Genomic DNA, 27615 nt, shown 5'->3' with positions numbered 1-27615 from the left:
GGGCACGTAACACACTTCAGTATTCTTGCCTGGAGATTCTGCATGGACAGAGGAGCCTGGCAGGCTACAGTACATGGGGTCCCAAAGAGTGGGACATGACTGAGTGATTAAGCACACACCCTAAATCTGGCTGAAGAGCAGGAATATATCCCCTCTATCTCTTTGACATCATAACATCTGTCCTGAGTTCCTTAATTTCTGCTGCATTTTCCTAATCTTACATCACTTTTGGGACTGAGACCCGTTTTCTCCAAGATTTGCTAGAGGGTAACTGCTCACTGTTTGTAGGAATATGCATTCCCCCAGAAGCCTTTGATCGAGGGACAGAAGCTGATATGGGAACCTCCAGGAAGGAGGACTAAGGAGACAATCAACCCTGATAATAGTGGTGACCCAAAGACTAAGAAGAGGAATCTTAGCTCAGTAGAAGGAGCAGTCCCAGGCTGTGGTAGATGTAGTGAGGATGCTAAGCAAGAGGAATCAGAAGGACTCAAGTTGCATCCCCACTGTCTATTCTCAGAGGCCCTGATGGACTAGGATCACATGAGGATCATCCTGACTTCCAACTTGGAATTCTCAGGAGACTAGGACCTTCATGTAAGACAAGAAGCTTCATAAAACAGAGAATAGAGTTACAGGATTTGTCAGGTGTCAATGTGAGGACCTGAAAGTGGACTCACAGTAGCACACAGTATAAAAGGTGCCCGATGTTTTAAGGAGCCAAGGTAAGGACCTTGAATGATGATCCCAGTGAACTCGGGATGGAAAAAAACCCTACTGAGCTCTCAGCACTGGGTATCCCCTTGGAGGGAGGTGGACTGAGGCATCCTTTCACTTGCTTCTGGATCATGTGGAGGTCTAAAGTGTCTGTAGCAGAATAGCAGAGAGAAGGGTGCCCAGGCTCCGCCAGGACTTGACATGGTAATACGAAAGATGAGCTGAGAGGACCCCACTGCCGGGACCTGCTGTCACGTCAGTAAATCCAAAGCAGGGCTGAGAGGATGCAGAGGAAAAGTCTTAAGGCTTCTGTTCTTCCTCTGTGGGATTCTGTGGGGACAGGCTGAGCAGGAAAACAGGAGGCTTGTGGGTTCCTAGGGCAGTGTCCTCAAGGACACCTGCAGAGGTGGCCTTTGATTAGGCCAAGGTAGAATCTCCCTGTTTTAAGGTGCTCATGTCACCTCATTCTCCATCCTCCAGGTGCCCCAATCTCCTGTCTACTGGCCCAGAATCCTGCCTGCGGTCCCTGACCACAGCCATCATGCCCCGTCGGCAGAAGAGTAAGGTCTGTGCTCGTGAGAAACGTCACCAGGCCTGATCTGAGACCCAGGGTCTTCATGATCAGGCCACCACATCTCGGGGAGAAGAAACCACCTCCTCCTCCCCTCCTGATTCAAAGAGTGCTCCCTCAAGCTCGTCTGCTGCTGGCACCCCCAAGGGGCCTCAGGGGGCCCAAGGCACCACCAGTGCTGCTGCAGGTGCTATACCCAAAAGATCTGGTGGTGGTGGCGCAGCACGCTCGAGATCTGGTGTAGGTGCCGAGGGCCAAGTTCAGGGAGGTGAAAATTCCTCCCAGGCTTCAGCTGCTGCGGCGAGCTCTCACACAGATCTTCTGACCAAGAAGGCACAGATGTTGGTGCAGCACATGCTGTGTAAGTATAAGATGAGGGAGCTCATTAAGAGGTCTGAAATGCTGAAGGCAATCAGTGGAAGGTACATGAAGCAATTCCCAGAGATCCTCAGCAGGGCCTCTGAGCACATGGAGGTTGTGTTTGGCCTGGTGCTGAAGGAAGTTAGACCCAACAGTCACTGCTATACCCTGGTGAGCAACCTAGATCTCAGCGACAGTGAGTCTATGAGAGGTGACTTGGGGCTGCCGAAGAATGGTCTTATGATGCCTCTGCTGAGTTTCATCTACCTGAATGGCCCCCGTATCTCTGAGGAGCACATCTGGAAGTTCCTGAATATTCTGGGCATCTATGATGGAAGAAGGCACTTCATCTTTGGAGACACCAGGAAGCTCATCACAGAAGATCTGGTGCGGGAAGAGTACCTGGAGTACCGCCAGGTGCCCGGCAGCAATCCCCCTCGCTATGAGTTCTTCTGGGGTCCTAAAGCGCTTACAGAAACCAACAAGAATAAAGTCATGGAGTTTTTGGCCAAGGTCAATGATACGGTCCCTGATGCCTTCTTGGCGCAATATGAGGAGTCTTTCAGACAGGAAGTAAAGAGCACCGGGACCAGATCTGCAGCCAGGGTTGACACTTCTGCCTCGGTCATGGCTGGCACTTCTGCCTCAGTCATGGCTGCCACTTCTGCCTCGGGCATGGCTGCCACTTCTGCCCTGGGCATGGCTGACTTTTCTGCTTCAGGCATGGCTGGCATGTCAGCCTGGGTTACTGCAGGCATGTCTGCCTCGGTCTGGGATAGCCCTTCTGCTGCAGCCCAGGCTCAGTATCTTGCCTCAGCCAGGCCTGGCATTTCTACTGCAGCCAGCGCTGGCCCTTCTGCCTCGGCCAGTGCCCACGCTAGGGCCGTATCCAGCCACTCATCTCGCCCCTAGTGTGGTCGGAAGGCCGTTCTTCACTTTGTGGTCAGAAAGGCCTGTCAACCCGTGTTCCTGTTGATTCCCCCCCCTAGTTTTCAGTTCTTTCTTTTTTCAACAGAAACTTTATTTAGGTTCATGATACAAGTATTTGAGTAAAATGGGTCACACACAGTTTGCTGTTTGTCAGATTTATGAGTAACAATTTTGTTTTTTGAAATGCATATTGGAAATCCTCATATCACTTTTGTGATCCCGGATGAGAATAACATCACTTTAGGATAAGAATATCCTTAGAAATGTGAAAGACACCACACTAATAGAAGCTCAGAACATAGATACATAGAGAGATAGCCAAAAGTTCTTCAAGTTTTGGTTTGCTTTACTCTGTTTAGTCTCCCTTTTTGTAAATATAAAAGATATATGCTTGGATCTGCTTATGGTTTTCAAGAATGTTTGAGAATATAAATTAAAGCAAATGATTTGTTTGTGGCTCTTCTTTTACACAAACATTAATTGAGCATCTGCTTTTAAGAAGTCTTTCATGCCTGTATTGGCGATGTTTAGTCAAAGAAACTCCCAGTTTCTGCCCATTCACTTATAGTTTCCAGGGAAGCTGTCATTCTATGGAAGAGGCTGAGAGACTCTCTACTTCAAGAAGAACAAAAAAGAAGCAGGGTAAAGAGCGGGTGGAGAGAATATATTACTTTGGTTTCATTGCTAAGCAGAATTTTGGCTGATTGGGGAGGTTGGGTTATTTTTTTTTTTTCTTTCAGTTAGAACGCTGCATAGTTTCTGACATCTGATAGATGCAAAAAAAGAAAAGAAACCCAGCTGATGTAACATCTGAGGTCAAGATCATCGTAATAACTGGGATTGCCCCTAATTTCTCAATAGAGACAGGTTCTGTGACAGATGCTTTCGATAAATACATATATTCCACCAGTCTGACAAGGCAGGGTTTATCAAACTCACTTCACAGGGGAGAACCCAAGGCTCATAGAGTTAGAGTTTGGTTTTGTGCCAAAATACTTAAGGCTGGTAAATGACAGACCTAGGACTAGACTCCTGCCCTAAACTACTCTAGCGTACATACTGTTCTTCTCCCCCCACCCTGAGACATACCCTTGTCTTGTCTTTTAAACAAGTACTTTTAACATTTGATATTTCATTTCCCTTGTGGCTCAGCTGGTAAAGAATCCTCCTGCAATGCGGGAGACCTGGGTTCGATCCCTGGGTTGGGAAGGTCCCCTGGAGAAGGGAAAAGCTACCCACTCCAGTATTCTGGCCTGGAGAATTCCATGGACTCCATGGACTGTACAGTCCATGGGGTCACAAAGAGTCGGATGTGACTTTCACTTTCACATGGTAATTCTCTCTTTTGGACTTCCCTGATGGCCCAGGGAAGTCCAGATGGTAAAAGCCTCTGCCAGCAATGCAGGAGACCCTATTTAGATCCCTGGGTTGGGAAGATCCCCTGGAGAAGGAAATGGCAACCCACTCCAGTACTCTTGCCTGGAAAATCTGATGGACAGAGGAGCCTGATAGGCTATAGCCCATGGGGTCACAAAGAGTCGGACATGACTGAGCAACTTCACTTTCACTTTTCACTTGTCCTTTTTCTTATTTATTTATTTGGCTGTGCTAGATGTTAGTTGCAGCACATGGGGTCTACTTCCCTGACCAGGGATCGAACCTGGGCCCCCTGCATCGGGCGCCTGAGGTGTTAGCCACTGGACCACCAGGAAAGTCCCCACCCTGTAACTTTTATTTCAGTGTTTTTCTCAGTACTTCAAAATTTGTCCTAGGTGATAAAAAAAGAATGTCCTTTTGCTCAAGCTCCTGGATCAGAATGTGTAGCCAGAGCAGTAAGAATACCAAATATATTTAACCAGAAATGCATATCCCTTATTCATTACTCATAGATAAATGAAAGAGACACTATTCGGTGACAGTATTAGCATGTGCATTGGCCATGTTAGATAAGCTCTGAAGACCAAGGGCTCTCCATACCATGCTTACAGTCTCTTGTCTGTAGAAAGTAAATCTACCAGAACAGAAATGACATGAGAATCTTCACCTGGCTGATGAGATAGATTTATGTACTTTTTTTCTCTGATGGATGACCACCTATCCTGGAACTCCTGCCTTGGGCTGTAGCTTCTCCATCTCCTATCACTCCTGGGACAGGGCCCCTTTCATTTTCCATAGCATTGCAGAGCAAACACAGTTCAAGTGTTTGCAGAGATGTGGAATTTCCCCAGAAGCCTTTAATCCAAGACACAGAAAGCAAGATGAGGGCCCCATGTAGGAGGACTGAGGAGAGCAACACCCCAGAATATGGATGTTGGTCACTGGAACAGCACTCCCAACTGCTCTCAGTCACAGGGGATCTCAGAACTGTTGGGCTAAGCATGGCCTCGCTTATTCTTCAGGCTTCTCAGAGACCTAAGAAACTTGGTCTTGGTGCAGAGTTCTGAGGTTGGTAGAGCAGAGAGGATCAATCTCTCAGAAATGACAGTGATTAACCTGAATGAGGGTGAATGAAAGATGCAGCCCCATAGTAGGAACCTGTAAAGATATACTTGTCCTTATTGGCAAGTATATGAAGTCCAGAACAATCCGGGCTGCTGTGGTTAACACTTTCAACTCAGGTCCCGGGAAGGTAGGGATTTTGGGAATCAGCAGAGCCCTCAGCCTCAGATCAGCAGAGAATAGAGCCCCAGGAAAGGTGAAGAGTCAAAGTGAAGACCCAGGGTGTGGATATGGAAGCCCCTCAACTCACAGCCAACAGGACTACACTTAGCTCATCTTCTCCGGTTAGCCCTGGGAGGCATAGGTAAGTGCTGGCCAGCTCAAGGGCCCCGTGACTTCTGCCTGGTTGGTGTCAAGGAGATGAGGACCTTGGTTTATAGGCTGGCTGTTCATCAGAGAGTGGAAATCCCAGGTATGACAGTGGCACACTTGTCTGAGGAGTGCGGCAGGCAACTACCCCATTACAGATAAATTCTTAGAAAGTCCTGCAAATGTAATGGGCCCTGGGAGGGAACAGGCAGGGCTTTCAGACTAAGTTTATCCCTTATTTTCTGAAGGTGAATGGCTTCAGGGCCTTAAAGTCCTTGGGCTAATGGGGAGGCCTCATTTAGCTGATGTAGGGTACCCAGTTCCTAATAGTATTCAATCGATGGCACTGACTGACAATGAAGGATCCCTCTCAGAAAGAAGGGGGCCTCGGAGGGCACTGTCCCCGTTAGGTCTTAGACTGCCACTTAGGCCTGGTGACATGGTGAGTCCTACTCTCTCCCTCCAGACGATCACATGGAGGTAAGGAATCTCATCCTGATCAAACAGAGAGACCACAGGTCAGCAGAAGGATGATTTCCAGATTGTACCAGAAGGTAAGGACCCTGATGACTGAAAAGCCCATCCATCTCAAAACAATGAGGGCAGAACATATTGCTTCCACTACTGTTGGCCTCGGAAGACCACAGACTGTTGTGGCCCGATGAGGCAAACTCCACTTCCTCCTGGGGGGTCTCGGAATTGGGGGCCTGAGGGGAGAAGCTGTAAGGCAAGTCAGGGAACATTTCCAGTTTGTGAATATTTCCAGGTTATTTCCAAGTCAGGGTGAGGATGGTAAAACTGTTTAAACATACATGCCAGGATGGCCACAGAGAATCTTCCCTACTGTCAGGCTAGAAGGCCACAGGTAGAGTTGTCAGGCCAAGGGGCCCTTCAGCTCTGACCGAGGAGTAGCAGGAAAGTTAGGGTTTTGGTCAGATGGTGGTGGTCCCATGTCAACAGAGAGGGAGTCTTGGGCTTGGCTGAGAGTCAAATTTGGGACCCTGACTTGGGACCCTGAGAGGAACCACCTGTCATCCTCAAGGACCTTGCCACAGCTTTCATTCTTGTGAGACTATGGGTAGGGGTGGCTAGATAAGGCCACTCTTATTTCCTCCTCCAGGCTCACAGGGAGGTATCGGTCTTACTATGAGGAGATAGGCCTCAGGTCAAGAAGGAGGGGATTCCCCAGGCCCCACCAGAAGTCAAATTGTGAAGCTCAAGTAGAGACTGAGGGGTCTACTCATCCCTGAATAAGAGGGGACAAAGGAAAGTCATGCCCTCCCCTTTGATGTCAGTTCTAGAAAGCTCAGGGGAAGACTGTCAGGCAAGGCTCTCCCTCACTTATTTATACCAGGCCTTCTTCTTCTTCTTCTTGAATTGCTAAGTCATGTCTGACTCTCTTGTGACTCCATGGACTGTACCCCGCCAGGCTCCTTTGTCCATGGGATATTCCAAGGAAGAATTCTAGGCTGGGTTGCCATTTCCTCCTCCAGGGGATCTTCCTGACCCAGAGACTGAGTCTGCGTCTCCTGCAGCTCCTGTATCTCAGGCGGATCCTTTACTGCTGAGCCACCAGGGAAGCTCGATATCAGCCCTAAGGGAGGTGAGATCTTTGTTGGAAAGTGCAGCCACCAGTCATGAGAAGGGAGGGATATGGTGCCTGCCAGGCCCTGTGGCAGATGCTTTACAGTTACCACCACATGCCACCAGTCTTTCCAGACAGGGCTTGTCAAACTCCCTTCACAGTTAAAGAGCCCGAGGCTCTCTCACTTTAATGATGTGACAGACTTTTCCATGGCTGGTAAGTGACATAGGCCCTTGATCTGAGTTAGTCTAAAGCTCACCCTCTCACTCCTGCAAGCCTGAGCTGACCTTGTACCCTTAATTCCCTTCTTATTCTCATTACTGTGAAATGTATTGGAAGCAATAAGAAGAAAGACTCTGAGGTCGAACTATTACATTGTAATACATAGCCAGAGCAATAATAATAATAATGCCAAAACAAATGTGACATATGAAGAGAGGAAAGAAGAGATAATATTTGCTGGCAATAAGATCATCTATGCATACATATGAGGTTTCAGATAAGCTTAAAGATCAAGGACTCACACAACAATCATCACATAACCATTTTTTTAATAAAAAAATATCTATTAGATCTAAAATATAAAATTTATTTATTAGAACAGAGGTTGCCTGAGAAGTCTGGCTGAAGGACAGAGGGCCAGGTTACCACGTTTTGTTTCTCTCACAGGTCTCTACCTGGGCCCCCTTATTTATGCCATGGATTTCCCATCTCTTATCACTCCTAGGACAGGGACTCCTTCTCTGCAAGGTTTGGAGTAGGGAAACTGATCGGGGCTTTTCAGGGATGTGGCATTTCCTAAGAAGCCTTTAATCAAAGGGGCAAGGGCTTATAGGGGGACACCCATATCTGGACTGAGGAAAGCACACCCAGGAATATTAGGTATAAGAAGGTTCCAGGGAGAGACCTCAAGTTGAACATCTCTTTTGTCTGTTGTCACAGTATAGTTGTCAGGGACTTGAAACCTTTTGTCTAAGGAGGGCACTCTCAGGTCAGAGTAGGAATTGTCAAATATATATGTGAAGCCCCTTAATAAGAAGTGAAAGAAATAGCCACCCAGAACCACTAGGGTTCTGTAGTGTCCACTTGCTGCTGTCAGCCCTCAGGGGTCCTGAATTCCATCATAGGATGAGGTAGAGAGAGGCCTTGAGAGGTAAGAGGGAGCGCTACTGCCATGGGCAGGGCACATTCCAGATCTAAGTCCTCCAGCTCCTCCCACATAGTGACATCCAGTGCAGATCCTTCATCTTGAGGTTGAAAAGAGAAGTAAGTATTCCAAGTAATTGAGTGCCAAGATGGAGCTTAAGGGAATACATTTTATGTCTTTTTTTGTTCTTGCTTGACCTCAGTAACTGGGATATGTATCTTTTTCTGCTTAGGGCTTTCTTTTTCATAGTATTGAAATATTCTTCCTTGTAATTGAAGGTTTCTTTGACTCCCGTATCTGTGTTTATGAACAAAGTATATCCCATTTATTACTGTTTTTCAGTATAAGGATAAAGCTTTTGGTATTTTCTATAATGAATCAGATAATGAATCAGAAATCCTTGAATCTCTGTGATTCAGAGAAAGATAACATGTCAAACGTATTGGGAGTTTCTTGCCAATGTGAATGAAGACTAAGTGAAATTGTTGATATCAGGAAATAAAGAAAAGGGTCTTGACTGTGTGGCATCTGCAATACAGTGGAACAGGAATTCCCAGCCCCTGTTTCCCCTCAGCAGCCCAGATGTTAAAATTGTGTAAGTAACAAAAAACCTTTATAGAAGGTCTAGAACCCAATTACGAAATTGCAGTACCACAGGTAAGCATAAAACTTAGATCAGCTGCACTTGCAATGCATAAGCACAGTGACTTGACTCTATTGGCATCACCCCCTGTCTGGGGCTGGTACAGCTTGGTACCAAAAGAGATTGCGACCTTTCCTGGTAGGGGAAAGTGACAGTGGGGTGAATGTTTTGAGTGTCCAGGAAACTGTTAGTACTAAGAAATGTATTCAAGAAAGGTGCAGGACACAAAATAACACAGAAAAGTGAGTTGTGTTTCTAAATACTGACAACAAACTATCTGAAAAAGAAATTAAGAAAACAGTTCTGTTTCAAATATGTCAAAAAGAATAAAATACTTAGAAATAAATTTAATCCAGGAAGTGAAATATCTATACACTGAAGGCAACAAGACACCGATGGAACAAATTGGAAAAGACACAAATAAAAAGATGTCCCAAGTATATGGATTGGAAGAAGTCATACTGTTAAAATATCCATACTGCCCAAAGTGATCTACAGACTTAATGTACTGTGTGTCATAATTCCACTGGAATTTTCCAGAGAAATAGAAATGCTAAAATTCTTATGAAACCACAAAAGACCTTGGATAGACAAAATAATGTTGAGAAAGACGAGCAAAGGTGGAAGCCTGGCTCTTCTTGCCTTTGTTCAAGACAATATGATACCAGCATATACATAGATACACAGACCAATGGAACAGAATAGAGCCTAGAAATACAACCATGCACATATAGTCAAGTAATCTTTGACAAAGGCACTAAGAATACACAGTGAAAAAGACAGTATCCTCCGTCAACAAATAGTGTTGAGAAAACTGAATATTTGCATGAAAAGTATCAAACTGGAGTCGTATCTTACATCATACTCAAAAAATGTAAAATGGATTTAAGACTTAAAAATGAGATCAGAAACCTTAAAACAGTTAGAAGAAAACATAGGGGAGAACGCTTTGTCATTTGTCTTGGCAATGTTCTGGGGATTTTAGTTTTGTTGTTGTTGTTGTTGTTTTTAATTTGACAACAGAAACACAGGCAAGAAAAACAAAAATAAATGGCACTACATCAAATTAAAAAGATTCTGTATAGCAATGGAAACAATCAACTACATGAAAAGGTGAAATAGGAGAACAAGTTTGCAAGCCATATATCTGATAAATTAATATAAAAGGAACTCAGACAACTCAATACCAGACTAATTAATTGAAAATAACTAAAAAAGGAGCAAAGAACCTAAATATTTTCCAAAGAAGACATACAAATGGCCAACAGCTATATGAAAAGGAGCTCAGCATCACTAACCACCAGAGAGATGATAATCCACACCACAGTAAGAGATCACCTCATACCTGTTGGGAGAGCTATTATCAAAAAGCCAAGTGAGAACACGTTTTGGCAAGGGTGTTGAGAAAAGGGAACCTTTGCACACAGTTGCTGGGAATATAAATTGGCACAGCCACTATGGAAAAGAAGTGTGGAGGTTCCTCAGAAAATCACAACTGTAGCTATCGTACGACTCAGCATTGCCACTTCTTTGTATGTAGTCGACCCTTGAACCACACAAATTTGAACTGTGCAGGTCCACATATAGATGAATTTTTTTCAATAAATACATTGGAAAACTATTCAGAGATTTGAGATGACTTGAAAAAACAGGTGACTCACATAGCCTAGAAATATAAAAAGATTAAGAAAAAGCTGTCATGGATGCATAAAATTTATGTAGATGCTAGTCTATTTTATCACTTCATGGGAAATAGATGGGGAAACAGTGGAAACAGTGTCAGACTTTATTTTTTTGGGCTCCAAAATCACTGCAGATGGTGACTGCAGCCATGAAATTAAAAGACGCTTACTCCTTGGAAGGAAAGTTATGACCAACTTAGATAGCATATTCAAAAGCAGAGACATTACTTTGTCAACAAAGGTCCATCTAGTCAACGCTATAGTTTTTCCTGTGGTCATGTATGGATGTGAGAGTTGGACTGTGAAGAAGGCTGAGCGCCGAAGAATTGATGCTTTTGAACTGTGGTGTTGGAGAAGACTCTTAGAGTCCCTTGGACTGCAAGGAGATCCAACCAGTCCATTCTGAAGGAGATCAGCCCTGGGATTTCTTTGGAAGGAATGATGCTGAAGCTGAAACTCCAGTACTTTGGCCACCTCATGCAAAGAGTTGACTCATTGGAAAAGACTCTGATGCTGGGAGGGATTGGGGGCAGGAGGAGAAGCGGAGGACAGAGGATGAGATGGCTGGAATGGCATCACTGACTCGATGGACATGAGTCTGAGTGAACTCTGGGAGTTTTGTGATGGACAGGGAGGCCTGGTGTGCTGCGATTCATGGGGTCGCAAACGTCAGACACGACTGAGTGACTGAACTGAACTGAACCATAAAATATACACAAATATGAAAAGATGAAATTTATCAAAAGTTATGTGCACACACAGACACACACACACACTTATGGACCATGAATAGCACTATTCGTCCCTGATGAGCAGTTTCAGTAGTAAATTGTGATCTCAAAAAACTGATCACCAATGGTTTTCAGGTAGTTCTCATTCTGTTTACTACGATATATTGTAAACCTTGAATAAAATGATAGGACTCATATGAAGTGCCCCTAGTGGTGCTGGAAGTGCTTTAAAGAAGCAGAGAAGTCACGACATTATGCAAAAAAGTTGAATTGCTTGTTGTGTACCACAGTTTGGGTCTGCAGTCGTGGTTGCCACCATTTCAAGATGAATGAATCCAGCATAAGGACCACTGTAAGAAAAAGAACAGGAAATTTAAGAAGCCAACACTGCAGCTACACCAGCAGGTGTGAAAACCTTGTGCTTTTTGTGAACTACATTTTTATCTTGTGTTTAAAATATAGCTTGTATGTGGGTGCAGGATTGCTACAAGCAAGGCATACCTATAGACTCTAATATGATTGAAGAAAAATCAAAGTCATTATGACAACCTAAAGCAAAAGGTGGGGGTGACGGATCTAAAGCTGGAGAATTTAATGGCAGCAAAGGATGGCCTGACAAATTTAGAAAGAGGTTGGACTTAAAATATCAAAATAATAGGAGAAGCAGCTTTTGCGAAATCAACAGGCAACAGATGTGTTCCCAGACGCCATTAAGAAAATCACCGGGTATTAGCTCTTCACAGGATAGCTATCGCAGAGTCTGGGTTGCTATCTCAATTTAGTTCCCTCAGATTGCCCTCGGGGCATTCAGACACGGGGTCCTTACCCTAAGCAATGCAGCCTGCGCCTCCCTGTCAAGCCCACCCCCCGCCCTCCCCCGCCTTGCCGGTGGCAGACGTGAGTGTCTAGGCTGCTGCTCCACTGGGAGTTGCCGTTAGGCATGTAATCTGTGGGTTTTAATTATTTATGTATGTATGTATTTTTCTTCCTCCCGATTATATTGCCCTCTAAGATTCCTAGGCTCACCACAGACCCGCCAGTGAGAGTCTTTCCTGGTGTTCGGAAACTACTCTCTTTTTTTAAGACTCCCTTCCTGGGATGGATTTCCATCCCTACCTCTTTTATTTCTATGTTTATCTTTTATATTTTGTCCTACCTCCTTTTGAAGACAATAAACTGCCTTTGTAGGTTCCTGATGTCCTCTGCCCGCGTTCAGAAGTTGTTTTGTGGAATTTTCTCAGCATTCAAATGTTCTTTCAATGACTTTGTGGGGGAGAAAGTGGTCTCCCCATCCTATTCCTCTGCCATCTTAGGACTGCCCCTTGAAACATGGGATCCTAATTCCACAACCAGGGTTTGAACTCATACCCCTTACACTGGAAGCACAGTTTTGTTTTTTGTAATTTGAACGTTTATTTTTTTCTTGGGGACAGCCGGTTAACAATATTGTGACAGTTTCAGATGAACAGTGAAGGGACTCACCCATACATAGACATGTATCCACTCTGCCCCAAACTCTCCTACCATCAATATTGCCACATAGCACATAACCAAAATAATTAAGAGAGATAAAGGAGAGAAAGAGAGAATGCTCAGTAACCCTATGATTATCTGCATGTGCAAATTCAGACACCCTCAAGTTATCAAGGGCTTACAAGATTATCAGGTGCCATGCTTCTATGTAGAAAGTAAATACTTAATTTTTTAAATTAAAAATATTTATTTTTATTTATTTTTGGCTGCTCTGAGTCTTAGCTGTGACACTCGGGATCTGTGTTGCCACATGCAGGCTCTTTAGTTGTGGCATGTGAAAGTTTTAGTTGTGGCACATGAACTCTTCGTTCTGGTATGTGGGATCCAATTACCTGACCAGGGATCGAACCTGGGCCCCCTTCACTGGGAGTACAGAGTCATAACCACTGGACCAACAGGAGGGTCCTGAAAGTAAAGACTTTAGAACCACCCTAAATCTGGTGGCTCAGAAAGTAAAGAATCCACCTGCAATGTGGGAGTCCTGGGTTTGATTCCTGGGTTTGGTACATCTGCTGGAGGAGAGCAACTCACTCCAGGATTCTTGCCTGGAGAATCCCCATGGACAGAGGAGCCTGGCAGGCTACAGTCCATGGGGTTGCAAAGAGTAGGACATGACTGAGCAACTAAGCACACAACCAAAATCTGGCTGAAGAGAAGGAATATATCAGCTCTTTTTCTCTGACAGCATAACATCTGTCCTGACTTCCTTGATTTCTGCTGCATTTTCCTAATCTTACATCACTTTTGGAACTTAGACCCGTTTTCTCCAAGATTTGCTAGAGGGTAACTGCTCAAGTGTTTGTAGGAATATGCATTTCCAGGAAGCCTTTAATCAAGCAACAGAAGCTGATATCAGAACTCCATGAAAGAGGACTGTGGAGACAGTGACTCCTGATTATAGTGGTCACCCAAAGAGCCATCTTAAAGCAGTAGAAGGAGCAGTCTCAGGCTCTGGTCGATGTAGTGAGGATGCTGAGCAAGAGGAATCAGAAGGACTCGAGTTGCATCCCTGCTGCCTGTTTTCGGAGGCCCTTATGGACTACGATCACATGAGGGTCACCCTGACTTCCAACTTGGAATTCTCAAGGAGACTAGGACCTTGATGTAAGACAAGTAGCTTCACAAGCAGAGAGTGGAGTTACAGGGTTCGTCCCGTGTCAATGTGAGGACGTGAAAGTGCACTCACAGTAGCACACACTGCATCGAAGGAGGCCCTGGAAAATCTCTGTCGCTGTGCTCCCCAGGAAGCTCAGGGCACAGATGTCAGGTTGATTTCAGTCTGGAAATTCTCAGTGAGGTGCGGCCTCTGTCTAATAGGATCAGCCTAGTTTCGTGGGTGGACGAACCTGAGCCCAAGCAGGACCTCAGATGACAATGCTGAGTGTTAGCGGGGACCCCTGGAGAGGGAGCCAAACAGCATTCTGTAAATTCTTAGCTCTGAGAGACCCAGAACAGCTACTTCTAAGTGGTCCCCACATTCCACCTGTGTGAACTCAGGGAGGGCAAGGCCTTCTCTAGCAGGATAGGGCCCCAGATCTGCAGAGGGGTGTCATCTTGACCATAACTGGACTTAAGGTGAGGACGATCAGTGCTAATGAGAGGATCTCCCCAGAGCAGTGCTCCAATTCCTTCCACTAGGGACTTGGGTTGGAGAAGGAAATGGCAACCCACTCCAGTGTTCTTGCCTGGAGAATCCCAGGGACAGGGGAGCCTGGAGGGCTGCCATCTATGGGGTCGCACAGAGTCGGACATGACGGAAGCGACTTAGCAGCAGCAGTAGCAGGGACTTCGGAAGGCAAGGGCTTTGTTTGGGGGCTGTAGGACTTGGGTTCATAGATGGAGGCGTTCGGGGCTCTGATAAACCGCACACGGAGGACGCTGAGAGAGAATCCAGGGACGGATGAATATTGAGCTACTGGGGCTCCCGTAGCACGCCACCCTTGCCGTCGACCCCGGAAGACGTCACGCAGGACCCTGTGCAGATCCCCTCCATTTCCGCTTCGAAGGCGAGGAGCTCGAGCGGTAGCTGCAGCAACCGTTTGGCGGAGACTTAGTGTCCAGAACTTGTCCGGAACCAAGGTGAGGACCTGAATGTAGCTGAAGGGACTTTCCCAACCCTCCCAGTAATAAAAGTGACCCATCCACATCCCACCCCTGTGATATGGCTCTTGTGGGCCCCTCAGAGCTATCGGCCGAATGTGGTCTAGAGTGTCTCAGGCTAAGGCGTTGGTTTGTGGGGGTAGGCCCAGATTCTACCCCCGGAGGTGGTGTAGGACGTAGATAACGGCCCTGAGGACTGAGGAGCAGAGTTCGACACTGCAAGGGGGCCACACTGAGCGACTCCCCTATACTGGGCTCTAGGAGGCCTCGGGTAAGTTGGCCAACTGTGGTGCCCCCTGGTGTCCACTGGAGGTGGTTTTGGTGAAGTGAGAACCTTGCTCTAACAGAATAAAACCAGTTCAACAAAGGGAGCTAGTCTGCACCATGATTCATGGTTGTGACGCTGAGTAAGTATGGCGGCCACTTCCTTAAGAAACGGGGCCACGTAAAGTGCCAGCCCTGTTTTCAGGCCTGGGAGAATAGGGCGTTTTGACATGACACTTCCCGGGACATCTCAGGGAAATGAGCAACCAGGTCAAAGTGGTAGCCTTAGGTTATTAAGGGAGGGTTTCAGATTTGCCAGGGGTCATGGTGAGAACCTCGGGGGCTGTGGATATGTTCCACACCACATCATTCGGACCAAATCCTCCCTGTCGTCATCCCTGGCAGACCTCAAGAATACATGTCAGTCCCCACTGTGGGCTAAGGAGTGGTCAGCTAAGGCAGTGGTGAACAGAGGGAGAGCTCTTAGACCCTGTCATGTGTCAAATGTAGACCTTGGATACTTCTATGTCCTGGCTATTGTAAATAGTGCTGCAGTGAACATTTGAGTACAAGTGTCTTTTTCAGTTAGTTTCCTCAGGATATATCCTCCGTAATGATACTGTTGGCTCATGTGGTAGTTTTATTTCTAGTTTTTTATGCAGAGTGAATTAAGTCAGAAAGAGGAAAGCCAATATCATATATTAATGCATATATTTGGAATCCAGAAAGATGGCACTGATGAACCTCTTTGCAGGACAGCCTGGGTATGCAGGCATAGAGAACACACTGGTGTAAACAGTGGGGGAAGTAGAGGGAGGGACAGATTGAGAGAGTTACATTGGAAATGTACACATTACCATATGTAAAATAAATAACCACTGGGAATTAGTTTTATGACTCAGGGAGCTCAAAGCCAGTGCCCTAACAGCTTAAGAGGGGTGGGATGGGGTGGAGGGGGGAGAGAGTTTGGAGAGGGAGGAGACATACAGTATACCTATGGCTGATTCATGTTGATGTCGGGCAGAAAATAACACAGTATTGTAAAGATATTATCCTTCCATTAAAAATAAATAAATTTGTTTTAAAAAAGACATATAGAAGAAAAGAGAAGCAAAAAAAAAAAAAATTAACTTTGAATTGGGATCTTGGATGGGACCACAGGGAGGTCAACCTGCCTGCAACAGCTTCCATTCTTAGGAGACCGTGTTTGGGAAGATGAGGTCATCCTCACTTCCTCCTGTGGGGACACAGGGTAATTGGCTTTTACTATCAGACAGGTATCAGTTCAGGAGAAAGGGGAGGTTCTCTGCCAGGCGCCCAGCTAAGGAACCTGAGTGAGGACTTAGAGCATGCGTCCCAACCCTTGGATTTCAGCCCAGGAAATCTCAGAGATGGGCTGTGAGGTTGAACATCTGCTTTACTGTTTTATACTAAGTCTAAGGGAGGGGAAATGTCTTGTCTGAAGGTGCAGCCACCAGTTAGCAAATGGAGAATAGTGCCCAACGTTTTAAGGAGCCAAGGTAAGGACCCTTGGACCCAAGGAATGATGATCCCAGTGAACTCAGGGTAGAAGAGACCCTACTGAGCTCTCAGAACTGGGTATCCCCTGGGAGGGAGGTGCACTGAGGCATCCCTTCACGTGGAGGTCTGAAGTGTCTGCATCAGAGCCAGGACTTGATGTGATAATACTGAAGATGAGCTGAGAAGACCCTACTGTCAGCACCTGGTGTCACCTCAGTAAATCCAAAGCAGGGCTGAGGGGACGCAGAGGAATAGTAAAGCCTCTGTTCTTCCTCTGGGATTCTCAGGGGACAGGCTGAGCAGGAAAACAGGAGCCTTGTGGGTTCCTAGGGCAGTGTCCTCAAGGACACCTGCAGAGGCGGCCTTTGATTAAGCCAAGGTAGAATCTCCCAGTTTTAAGGTGCTCATGTCACCTCATTTTCCATCCTCCAGGTGCCCCAATCTCCTGTCTCTTGGCCCAGACCCCTGCCTGCGGTCCCTGACCACAGCCGTCATGCCTCGTGGGCAGAAGAGTAAGCGCCGTGCTCGTGAGAAACGTCGCCAGGCCCAGGCTGAGACCCACGGTCTTCATGATCAGGCTTCCACATCTAGGGGAGAAGAGACCACCTCCTCCTCCCCTCCTGATTCAGAGAGTGCGCCCTCAAGCTCGTCTGCTGCTGGCACCTCCAAGGGGCCTGCGGGAGCCCAAGGCAGCACCAGTGCTGCTGCAGGTGCTATACGCAAAAGATCTGGTGCCGGTGGCGCAGCACGCTCGAGATCTGGAGTAGGTGGCACAGCACGCTCGAGATCTGGTGCAGGTGCCGAGGGCCAAGTTCAGGGAGGTGAAAATTCCTCCCAGGCCTCAGCTGCTGCTGAGAGCTCTCACACAGATCTTCTGACCATGGAGTCAGAGAATTTGGTGCAGTACATGCTGTTTAAGTATAAGATGAGGGAGCTAATTAAGAGGTCAGAAATGGTGAAGGTTATCCACAGAAGGTACAAGGCGCAATACCCTGAGATCCTCAGCAGGGCCTCTGAGCAGATGGAGATGGTGTTTGGCATGGTGCTGAAGGAAGTCAGGCCCAACAGTCACTGCTATACCCTGGTGAGCAACCTAGATCTCAGCGACAGTGAGTCTATGAGAGGTGACTGGGGGCTGCCGAAGAATGGTCTTCTGATGCCTCTGCTAGGTGTCATCTACCTGAATGGCCATCGCACCTCTGAGGAGGAGGTCTGGAAGTTCCTGAATATTCTGGGCATCTATGATGGAAGAATGCACTTCATCTTTGGAGACACCAGGAAGCTCATCACAGAAGATCTGGTGAAGGAAGAGTACCTGGAATACAACCAGGTGCCTGGCAGCAATCCCCCTCGCTATGAGTTCCTGTGGGGTCCTAAAGCGCTCACAGAAAACAGCAAGACGAAAGTCCTGCAATTTTTGACCAAGGTCAACGATTTGGTCCCTGACGCCTTACTGCCGCATTATGAGGAGGCTTTGAGAGAGGAGGCAGAGAGCTCCGGAGCCAGAGCTGCAACCGGGACCGGCCCTTCTGCCTCAGCCAGCGCTGGCCCTTCTGCCTCGGCCAGAGCTGGCACTTCTGCTGCAGCCAGGGCTGGCACTTCAGCCTCAGCCAGGGCTGACATGTCTGCCTTGACCAGTGCTGGCCCTTCAGCCTTGGCCAGGGCTGGCCCTTCTGCCTTGGCCAGACCCATCACTTCTGCTGCAGCCAGGGCTGTCATGTCTGCCTTGGCCAGTGCTGGCCCTTCTGCCTCGGCCAGGGATGGCACTTCTGCTGCAGCCAGGGCTGGCACTTCTGCCTCAACCAGTGCCCGCTCCAGGGCCACATCCAGCCGCTCATCTGGCCCCTAGTGTGGTCTGAAGCCCATTCTTCGCTTTGTGGTTGGAAAAGCCTGTCAACCTGTGTTCCTAATATACATCAATAACTTGTTGACTTTTTATTCCTCAATTTTCAATTGTTACTTTTTACAACAAAGTTTATTTTAGGTTAATGATAGAAGTATTTGAATTACATGGGTCTCATGCTGTTTGCTGTTTGTCAGATTTAGGATTAAGAGTTTTGTTCTTTGAAATACATATTGGAAATCCTCAAATCACTTTTGTGATCCAAGATGAGAATAACTACACTTTAGGATAAGAATATCCATAGAAATGTGCAAGACACCACACTAAGGCTCAGAACATAGATGCATAGAAAAACAGCTGAAAGTTTGTCAATTTTTGGTTTGCTTTACTTACTCTCTGTTTAGTTTCCCTTTATATAAATGTAAAAGATATATACTTTGATCGGATTATATTTTTCAAGAATGTTTGAGAATATAAATTATAGCAAATGATTTATATGTGGTTCTTTTACACAAACATTAATTGAGCATCTGCTCTTAAGAAAACTTCATGCTTGTACTGGCAATGTTTAGTCAAAAAAAAAAAAAAAAGCAGTGCATGCCTCTGCCCATGCAGTTATAGTTACTCAGAGAAGCTGTCATTTTTTGGAAGAGGCTGAGTTACTCTCTAAATCAGAAAGAACAAGAGAGAAGCAAGGTAAAGAGGGGGTGGCGAGAACATATTACTTTGGTTTCATTGCTAAGCAGAAGTTTGGCTGATTGGGGAGGTTGGATCTTTTTTTATTTTTTATCAGTTAGAACACTGCATAGTCCCTGACATCTCTTAGATGCCAAAAAAAAAAAAAACAAAAACCACAACCCAGCTGATGTAACATCTGAGGTCAAGATAATCATAGTAATAACTACTATTGCCCCTAATGTCTCAATAGATACAGGTGTCGTGCCCAATGCTTTCCATAAATACATATATTCCACCAATCCTACCAGACAGAGCTTATCAAACTCACTTCACAGTGGAGAGCCTGAGGCTTATAGAGTTAGAGTTTGGTTTTGTGCCGAAATACTTAAGGCTGGTAATTGACAGAGCTGGGACTAGACTCCTGCCCTAAACTAACTTGAGCACTCATACTATTCTTCTCTCCCCACCCTGAGACACACCCTTGTCTTTTTTTTAAACAAGTACTTTTGACATTTCATTTCCTTTTCCTTATTTACTATTTGTTTATTTATTTATTTGGCTGTGCTGAATCTTATTTGCGGCACATGGGATTTACTTCCCAGACAAGGGATCGAACCTGGGCCCCCTGCATCGGGCGCCTGGGGTGCTAGCCACTGGACCACCAGGAAAGTCCCCACCCTGTATCTTTTATTTCAGTGTTTTTCTCAGCACTTCAAAATTTGTCCTAGGTGATAAAAAAAGAATGCCCTTGTGCTCAAGCTACTGGATTGGAATGTGTAGCCAGAGCAGTAAGAATACCAAATATATTTAACAAAAACTACGTATACCTTATTCATTACTCACAGATGAATGAAAGAGACAATATTCTGTGCCAGTATAAGCATGTACATTGGCCGTGTTAGATAACCTCTGAAGACCAAGGGCTCTCCATATCTTGCTTACAGTCTCTTGCCTATAGAAAGTAAATCTATCAGAACAGAAATGCCATGAAAACCTTCACCTGGCTGATGAGGAGATAGATTGTTGTACTTTTTTTTTTCCCCCTGACGGGCTACCACCTCTCCTGGGACTCCTTGGGCTATAGCTTGTCCATCTCCCATCACTCGTGGGACAGGGACCCATTCATTCTCTGTAGCACTGCAGAGCAAACACAGCTCAAGAGTTTGCAGAGATGTGGAATTTCCCCAGAAGCCTTTAATCCAAGACACAGCAAGACGAGGACCCCATGTAGGAGGACTGAGGAGAGCAACACCCAGAATATGGGGTGGGGGTCACTGGGACAGCACTCCCGTCTGCTCTCAGACACAGGATCTCAGAACTGTTAGGCTAAGCATGCCTCGCTTATTTTTCAGGCTTCTCAGAAACTTGGTCTTGGGACCAAGTTCTGAGGTTAGATAGGAGAGAGGGTCAATCTCTCAGAAATGATGGTGATAAACCTGAATGAGGGTGATAGAAAGACCCAGCCGCAACTTGTAAAGACCCGTCCTCATTGGCAATCCCATGAAGTCCAGAACAATCCAGGCTGCTGTGGTTAACATTTTCAACTCAGGTCCTGGGAAGGTGGGGACATTGGGAATCAGCAGAGTCCTCAGCCTCAGATCAGCAGAGAATAGAGCCCCAGGAAGGGTGCAGAGTCAAATTGAAGACCCAGGGTGTGGATATGGAAGCCCCTCAACCCCAGCCGACAGGGCTACACTAAGTCCCTCCTCTCCAGTTAGCCCTGGGAAGCATAGGTAAATGCTAGCCAGCTCAAGGGCCCCCTGACTTCTGACTGGAGGGTGTCAAGGAGATGTGGACCTTGGTTTATAGGCTGGCTCTTCATCAGAGAATGGAAATCCCAGGCATGACATTTGCACAGTCCTGTATGAGGAGTGTGGCAGCCATCTACCCCATTACAGATAAATTCTTAGAAAGTCCTGCAAATGTAATGGGCCCTGGGAGGGAAGAGGCAGGGCTTTCAGAGTAAGTGTATCCCTTATTTCCTGAAGGAGAATGGCTTCAGGGCATTAAAGTCCTTGGACTAATGGAGGAAGCCTCTATCAGCTGAAGAAGGGTACCCAGTTCCTAACAGGAATCAACTGATCGCACTGACCGTCAGCGAAGGATCCCTCCCAGAAAGAAGGGGGCTACAGAGGGCACTGTTCCTGTTAGGCCTTAGACTGTGCCACTTAGGCCTGGTGACATGGTGAGTCCTACTCACTTCCTTCCAGAACATCTCATGGAGGTAAGGCACCTCATCCTGATCAAAGGGAGCAGCCACAGCTCATAGAAGTATGATTTCCTGATTGTGCCAGAAGTCAAGGTAAGGACCCTGATGACTGAAAAGACCACCCATCTCAAAACAATGGGGCAGAACTTATTCCTTCCACTACTGTTAGCCTCAGAAGACCACAGGCTGTGGTGGCCCAATGAGGCAAATTCCACCTCTTCCTCGCGGGTCTCAGGGAATTGGGGGCTTGAGGGGAGAAGCCTTAAGGTAAGTCAGTGAATATTTCCAGGTTGTAAATATTTCAAGGTTATTTCTAAGTCAGGGTGAGGATGGTAAAGAATGTGGGGACCCACATACCAGGATGACCAGATAGAATCCTCCCTAGTATCAGGCTAGGAGGCCCCAGAGTGAGTTGTCAGCCCAAGGGACCCTTCAGTTCTGACCGAGGAGTAGCAGGAAAGTTAGGGTTTTGTTCTGATGGTGGTGGTCCCATGTCAACAGAGGGGGAGGATCTTGGGCTTGGCTGAGAGTCAGATTTGGGACCCTGATTTGGAACCCTGATTTGGGACCCTGAGAGAAACTGTCTTTTATCCTCAACCAGCTTCTAGAGCTTTCATCCTTGTGAAACTGTGGGCAGGGGTAGCTAGATAAGGCCGCCCTTATTTCTTCCTCCAGGCTCACAGGGAGGTATGGGTCTTACTATGAGGAGATAAGCCTCAGGTCCAGAAGGAGGGGATTCCCCAGGCCCCACCAGAAGTCAAATTTTGGAGCCTGAGTGCAAACTGAGGGGTGTACCCATCCTTGAATAGAGACAAAGAGTGTCATGCCATACCCTTTGATATCAGTTCTAGAAAGCTCCGGGGAGGGCTGTCAGGCAAGGCTTTCCCTTATTTCTTTATATCAGGCCTTCTTTTTGTCATTGTTGAATCCCTAAGTCATGCCTGACTCTTTTTTGATTCATGGACTGTGGCCCCCCAGCCTCCTCTGTCCATGGGATTCTTCAGGGAAAAACTGGAGTGGGTTGCCATTTCCTCCTCCAGGGAATCTTCCCAAGCCAGGGACTGAGTTAGGTCTCCTGAAGCTCCTGTATGTACCACAGGCAGATACTTTACTGCTGAGCCACTAGAGTGGCGCTATTTCAGGCCTAAGGGAGGTCAGATCTTTGCTGGAAAGTGCAGCCACCAGTCATGAGAAAGGAGGCATATGGTGCCTTCCAGGCACTGTGGTAGATGCTTTACAATTACCACCACATGCCACCAGTGCTTCCAGACAGGGCTTCTCAAACTCACTTCACAGATAAAGAGCCCGAGGCGCTCTCAGAGAGTTTAATGACCTGACAAACTTCCCATGGCTGGTAAGTGGCAAGGATGGTCGTAGGCCCTTGAGTTGAGTTAGTCTAAAGCTCACCCTCTCACTCCTGCAAGCCTGAGCTGACCTTGTGCCCTTAATTCCCCTTTTATTTTCATTACTGTGAAATGTATCAGAAGCAATAAGAAGAAGGACTCTCAGGTCAAACTATTGTAATACATAGCTAGAGCAATAATAATAATAATTAAAATAAATGTGACATATGAAGAGAAAAAACAAAGCAATGATGTTTGCTGACAATAGGATCATCTGTCCATATATATGAAGTCTCGGATAAGCTTCAAAGATCTGAAAGCTTTACAGTTACACATAAGCTCCAAAGATCAGGATTCAAAAACAAGTCATCTCAGAGCCATTTCTTTGTATAAAGAAATATCTATTAGACATAAAATATAAAGTTTATGTATTCGAACATAAGTTCCCTGTGAATTCTGGCTGAAGGAGAGAAGGGACAGGTTTGCCGGAGTCCAGCTCCAGCAGCCAGGGAATCAGCCTGAAGGGATGAGCGGTGCTGGCCAAGAATGATGTAGCCTCTGGCTCGAGGTACGGGACTACATGTTTATTTCAAGCATCAGGTCTTCTTTTATACTTTGACAAAAGCATTAGGTCAGAGGTTTGACATTTTTCAGTTCCAGCTCACCCAGATTTATTGTCTCATTGTTGCCCTTTAAGCAGAGTTCCTGTTTCAGCGATTCTCTCAGAATGGTGTTTACTTGTGATTACATTGTAACTCATGCTTATGTCTGGGCTGCATACCACATCCCTCAGTTTATTTCTTACGTTTCGAAATCCTGCTTGCCCCTAGTATCCTAAGCTCACTGTCTCCTAAAAAGGCTTCTAGCTATTCTTAATTATTCCTAAACCCTAAACTCAGCAAACTTCCTTTGCCATCAACATTTCCCTCACAAACAGGTCTCAGATAACAATCCTTCCCATGGCCTCAAGCTGTGGCCTACGTGCTCACCCTGGGACATTCTTTGTAAAAATCCTTGAACAAATGCCAGTGGTTACTTTATAGATTATTTTCTGGGCACAACTGCAGAAGGCTTTGTGCTTTCTCATAGTTCTCTGAAGAACAATAAGCACCTTAACGTTCTTTCCAGCCAACTCAACCGAAGAAAGAACAAGTCAGAATCACAAAACCTAACCCTTTCATCCCGGGACCGTGCCTGCGGAATGTGGAGAGGGGGTTGGGGCCATGCCTCCATTTTGTCAGTAATGCCTAATGCGGCTCCCGACACAGGTTACCATGTTTGTTTCTCTCACGGGTCTCTACCTGGGCCCGCTTACTTATGCCATGGATTTCCCATCTCTCCTCACTCCTAGGACAGGGTCTCCTTCTCTGCAACACTTGCAGTAGGGAAACTGCTTGGGGCTTTTCAGGGATGTGACATTTCCCAAGAAGCCATTTATCAAAGGAGCAAGGGCCTATAGGAAGATAGCCATGCATCTGGACTGAGGAAAGCAACACCCCCAGAATATTAGGTATAAGAAGGCTCCAGGCAGAGCTCTCAAGCTGAACATCTCACTCACAGTACAGTTGTCAGGGGCTTGAGACCTTTGGTCTAAGGAAGGCGATCTCAGGTCAGAGAAGGAATTGTCAGATATATATGTAAAGCCCCTTCAAAAGAAGTGAAAGAAATAGCCACCCAGAACCACGGGGGTTCTGTAGAGTCCGTTTATGATATCAGCCCTGGGAGGTCCTGAATTCCATCATAGGATGAGGAAGAGAGAGGCCTTGAGAGCTGAGAAAGACAGAGCACTACTGCCATGGGCAGGGCACATTCCAGAACCAAGTCCTCCAGCTCCTTCCACATAGTGACATCCAGGGCAGATCCTTCATCTTGTGATTGAAAACAGGAGTAAGTATTCCAAGTAACTGAGTGCCAAGATGAGCTGAAAGGAACATATTTCATGTCTTCTTTTGTTCTTACTTGACCTCAGTAACTGGGATATGTATCTTTTTCTGTTTAGGGCTTTCTTTTTCTTTTTTCGTACTCTTAAAATACTTTTCCTTGTAATTGAAAGTTTATTTGACTTCCATATCTGTGTTTATGAACAAAGTATATCCCACTTATTGCTGTATTTCAGTGTAAGTATAAAGGTTTTGGTATTTTGTATAATGAATCAAGTCCTTGAATCTCCCTTTGTGGTTCAGAACAAGATAACATGTCAAGAGAACTGGCATTTGCTTGCCAATGTGAATGAACACAGAAAAATTGTTGGTATCAGGAAATAAAGAAAACGGTCCTGACTGAGTGGCATCTGTAATACAGAGGAATGGGAATTCCCAGCCCCTGTATCCCCTCAGGAGCCCAGATTTTAACATTGTATAAGTAACAAAATACCTTTATAGAAGGTCCAGAATGCAATTAAGAAATTGCATTACCACAGGTAAGCATATAGCTTAGATCAGCTGTACTTGAAATGGGTAAGAACAGCAATTTGACTTTATTGGCATTAGCCCTTGTCTCAGGCTGACACAGTTCAGTACCAAGAGAGATTGTGACCTTTCTTGGTGGGGGAAAGTGAGAGTGGGGTGAATGTTCCGAGTGTCCAGGAAAATGTTAGAACTAAGAAATGAATTCAACGAAGCTGCAGGACACAAAATAACACGCAAAAATCAGTTGTGTTTGTAAACATTTACAACAAACTATCTGGAAAAAAAACCAAGAAAACAGTTCTATTTCAAAAACGTCAAAAAGAATAAAATACTTAGAAATAAATTTAACCAAGGAAGTAAAAGATCTATACACTGAAAACAAGGAGACATTGATTGAAGAAAGTGGAAAAGACACAAATAAAATGATGTCCCAAGTATACGGATTGGAACAATTCACATTGTTAAAATAGTCATACTATCCAAAGTGATTTACAGATTTAATATAATGTGTGTCATAATTCCAGTGTAATTTTCCAGAGTAATAGGCTAAAATTCATATGACACCTCAAAAGACCTTGAATAGATAAAGTAATCTTGACAAAGAGGAGCAAAGGTGTAAGTACGGTGCTTCTTGATTTTGAACTATAGTACAAGAAGACAGTGTGATACCAGGATAAACATAGACACACAGATCAACGGAACAGAATACAGCCATGTATAAACCCATGCATATATAGGCAAGTAATCCTTAACAACGGCACTAAGAATACAAAAGGAAAAAAAATGTATCCTCAATCAACAAATAGTGTTGAAAAAACGGAAAATCTGCCTGCAAAGAGTAAAACTAGAGTCTTATCTTACATCATTCTCAAAAAAATGGATTCAAGACTTTAAAATGAGGCCAGAAATCATAAAATTCTTAGAAGAAAACATAGGGGAAAGCTCCTTGTCATTGGTCATGGCAGTGTTTTGTGTTTTTTTGTTTTTAATTTGACAACAGAAACACAGACAAGAAAAAGAAAAATCAGTGGGGCCACATCAAATTAAAAAGATTCTGTAGAGCAATGGAAACAATCAACAAAATGAAAAGGTGAAATAGAAAAACTTTGCAAGCCATATATCTGATAAGTTAATATCTAAATTATAAAAGGAACTCATACAACTCAATTACAGACTAATTAATTAAAAATAACTAAAAAACGGGCAAAGAACCTAAATATTTTCTAAGGAAGACATAGAAATGGCCAACAGCTATGTGAACAGGGGCTCAGCATCACTAATCATCAGTGAGATGGTAATCCAGACCACAATAACATGTCACCTCATACCTGTTGGGAGAGCTATTATCAAAAAGCCAAGTGATAAGAAGTGTTGGCAAGGGTGTTGAGAAAAGGGAACCTTTGCACACAGTTGCTGGGAATATAAATTGGCACAGCCACTATGGAAAACAGTGTGGAGGTTCCTCAGAAAATCACAACTGTAACTATTGTATGACTCAGCATTTCTACTTCTGAGTATGCAGTTGACCCTTGAACAACACAAGATTGAACTGTGCAGGTCCACTTATAGATGAATTTTTTTTCAATAAATACATTGGAAAACTATTCCGAGATTTGAGATAACCTGAAAAAACTCACAGGTGGCACGCATAGCCTAGAAATATAAAAAATTAAGGGAAAAGTGTCATGAATGCATAAAATTTATATAGATACTAGTCTATTTTATCACTTACTGCCATAAAATATGCACAAATATGAAAAGGTTAAATTTATCAAAAGTTGTGCACACACAGACACACACACACACTTATGGACCATGAATAGCACTATTCATCTCTGATGAGCAGTTTCTGTAGTAAACTGTGATCTCAAAAAAAGGGATCACCAGTGGTTCTCAGGTATTTCCCATTGTGTTTAGTACCAGACCGTAACCCTGAATAACACTGTTGAACTCATATGAAGTGCTGCTAGTGGTGCTGGAAGTGCTCTCAAGAAACAGAAGTCATGACATTATATGAAAAAGTTGAATTACTTGTTGTGTACCACACTTTGGGTCTGCAGTCATAGTTACCACCATTCCAAGATGACATATTTCTTTCCCTATTTGGAACCAGTCTGTTGTTCCATGTCCAGTTCTAACTGTTGCTTCCTGAGCTGCATACAGATTTCTCAAGAGGCAGGTCAGGTGGTCTGGTATTCTCATCTCTTTAAGAATTTTCCACAGTTTGTGGTGATTCACACAGTCAAAGGCTTTGGCATAGTCAATAAAGCAGAAATAGATGTTTTCCTGGAACTCTCTTGCTTTTTTGATAATCCAATGGATGTTGGCAATTTGATCTCTGCTTCCTCTGCCTTTTCTAAAACCAGCTTGAACATCTGGAAGTTCATGGTTCCCGTATTGTTGAAGCCTGGCTTGGAGAATTTTGAGCATTACTTTACTAGCGTGTGAGATGAGTGCAATTGTGCGGTCGTTTGAGCATTCTTTGGCATTGCCTTTCTTTGGGATTTGGAATGAAAACTGACCTCTTCAGTCCTGTGGCTGT

The 27615-nt window shown here is 45.2% G+C and overlaps 2 protein-coding genes across 2 annotated transcripts; both read left to right on the top strand.

The window, feature by feature from the left end:
• The first annotated feature begins 1203 nt into the window (after nt 1-1203).
• LOC129638757 (melanoma-associated antigen B4-like) lies at nt 1204-3021 on the top strand. Its single transcript, XM_055563413.1, has one exon. The coding sequence runs from the start codon at nt 1628-1630 to the stop codon at nt 2558-2560; it is 933 nt and encodes a 310-aa protein (XP_055419388.1). The 5' UTR covers nt 1204-1627; the 3' UTR covers nt 2561-3021.
• A 14064-nt stretch (nt 3022-17085) lies between these two features.
• LOC129639090 (melanoma-associated antigen B2-like) lies at nt 17086-18926 on the top strand. The gene has a single exon (XM_055563981.1). The coding sequence runs from the start codon at nt 17086-17088 to the stop codon at nt 18439-18441; it is 1356 nt and encodes a 451-aa protein (XP_055419956.1). The 3' UTR covers nt 18442-18926.
• Nucleotides 18927-27615: the final 8689 nt, after the last annotated feature.

The sequence above is a fragment of the Bubalus kerabau genome, chromosome X (assembly GCF_029407905.1).
Source record: "Bubalus kerabau isolate K-KA32 ecotype Philippines breed swamp buffalo chromosome X, PCC_UOA_SB_1v2, whole genome shotgun sequence".
Classification (NCBI taxonomy): Eukaryota; Metazoa; Chordata; class Mammalia; order Artiodactyla; family Bovidae; genus Bubalus; species Bubalus kerabau.
Note: the sequence above shows the minus strand (reverse complement) of the source record. Positions and strands in the feature narration are given on the sequence as shown.

Excerpts from the sequence above, each read along its gene's own strand:
- LOC129638757 (XM_055563413.1), top strand. The coding sequence starts at position 1,628 with ATGTTGGTGCAGCACATGCTGTGTAAGTATAAGATGAGGGAGCTCATT.
- LOC129639090 (XM_055563981.1), top strand. The coding sequence starts at position 17,086 with ATGCCTCGTGGGCAGAAGAGTAAGCGCCGTGCTCGTGAGAAACGTCGC.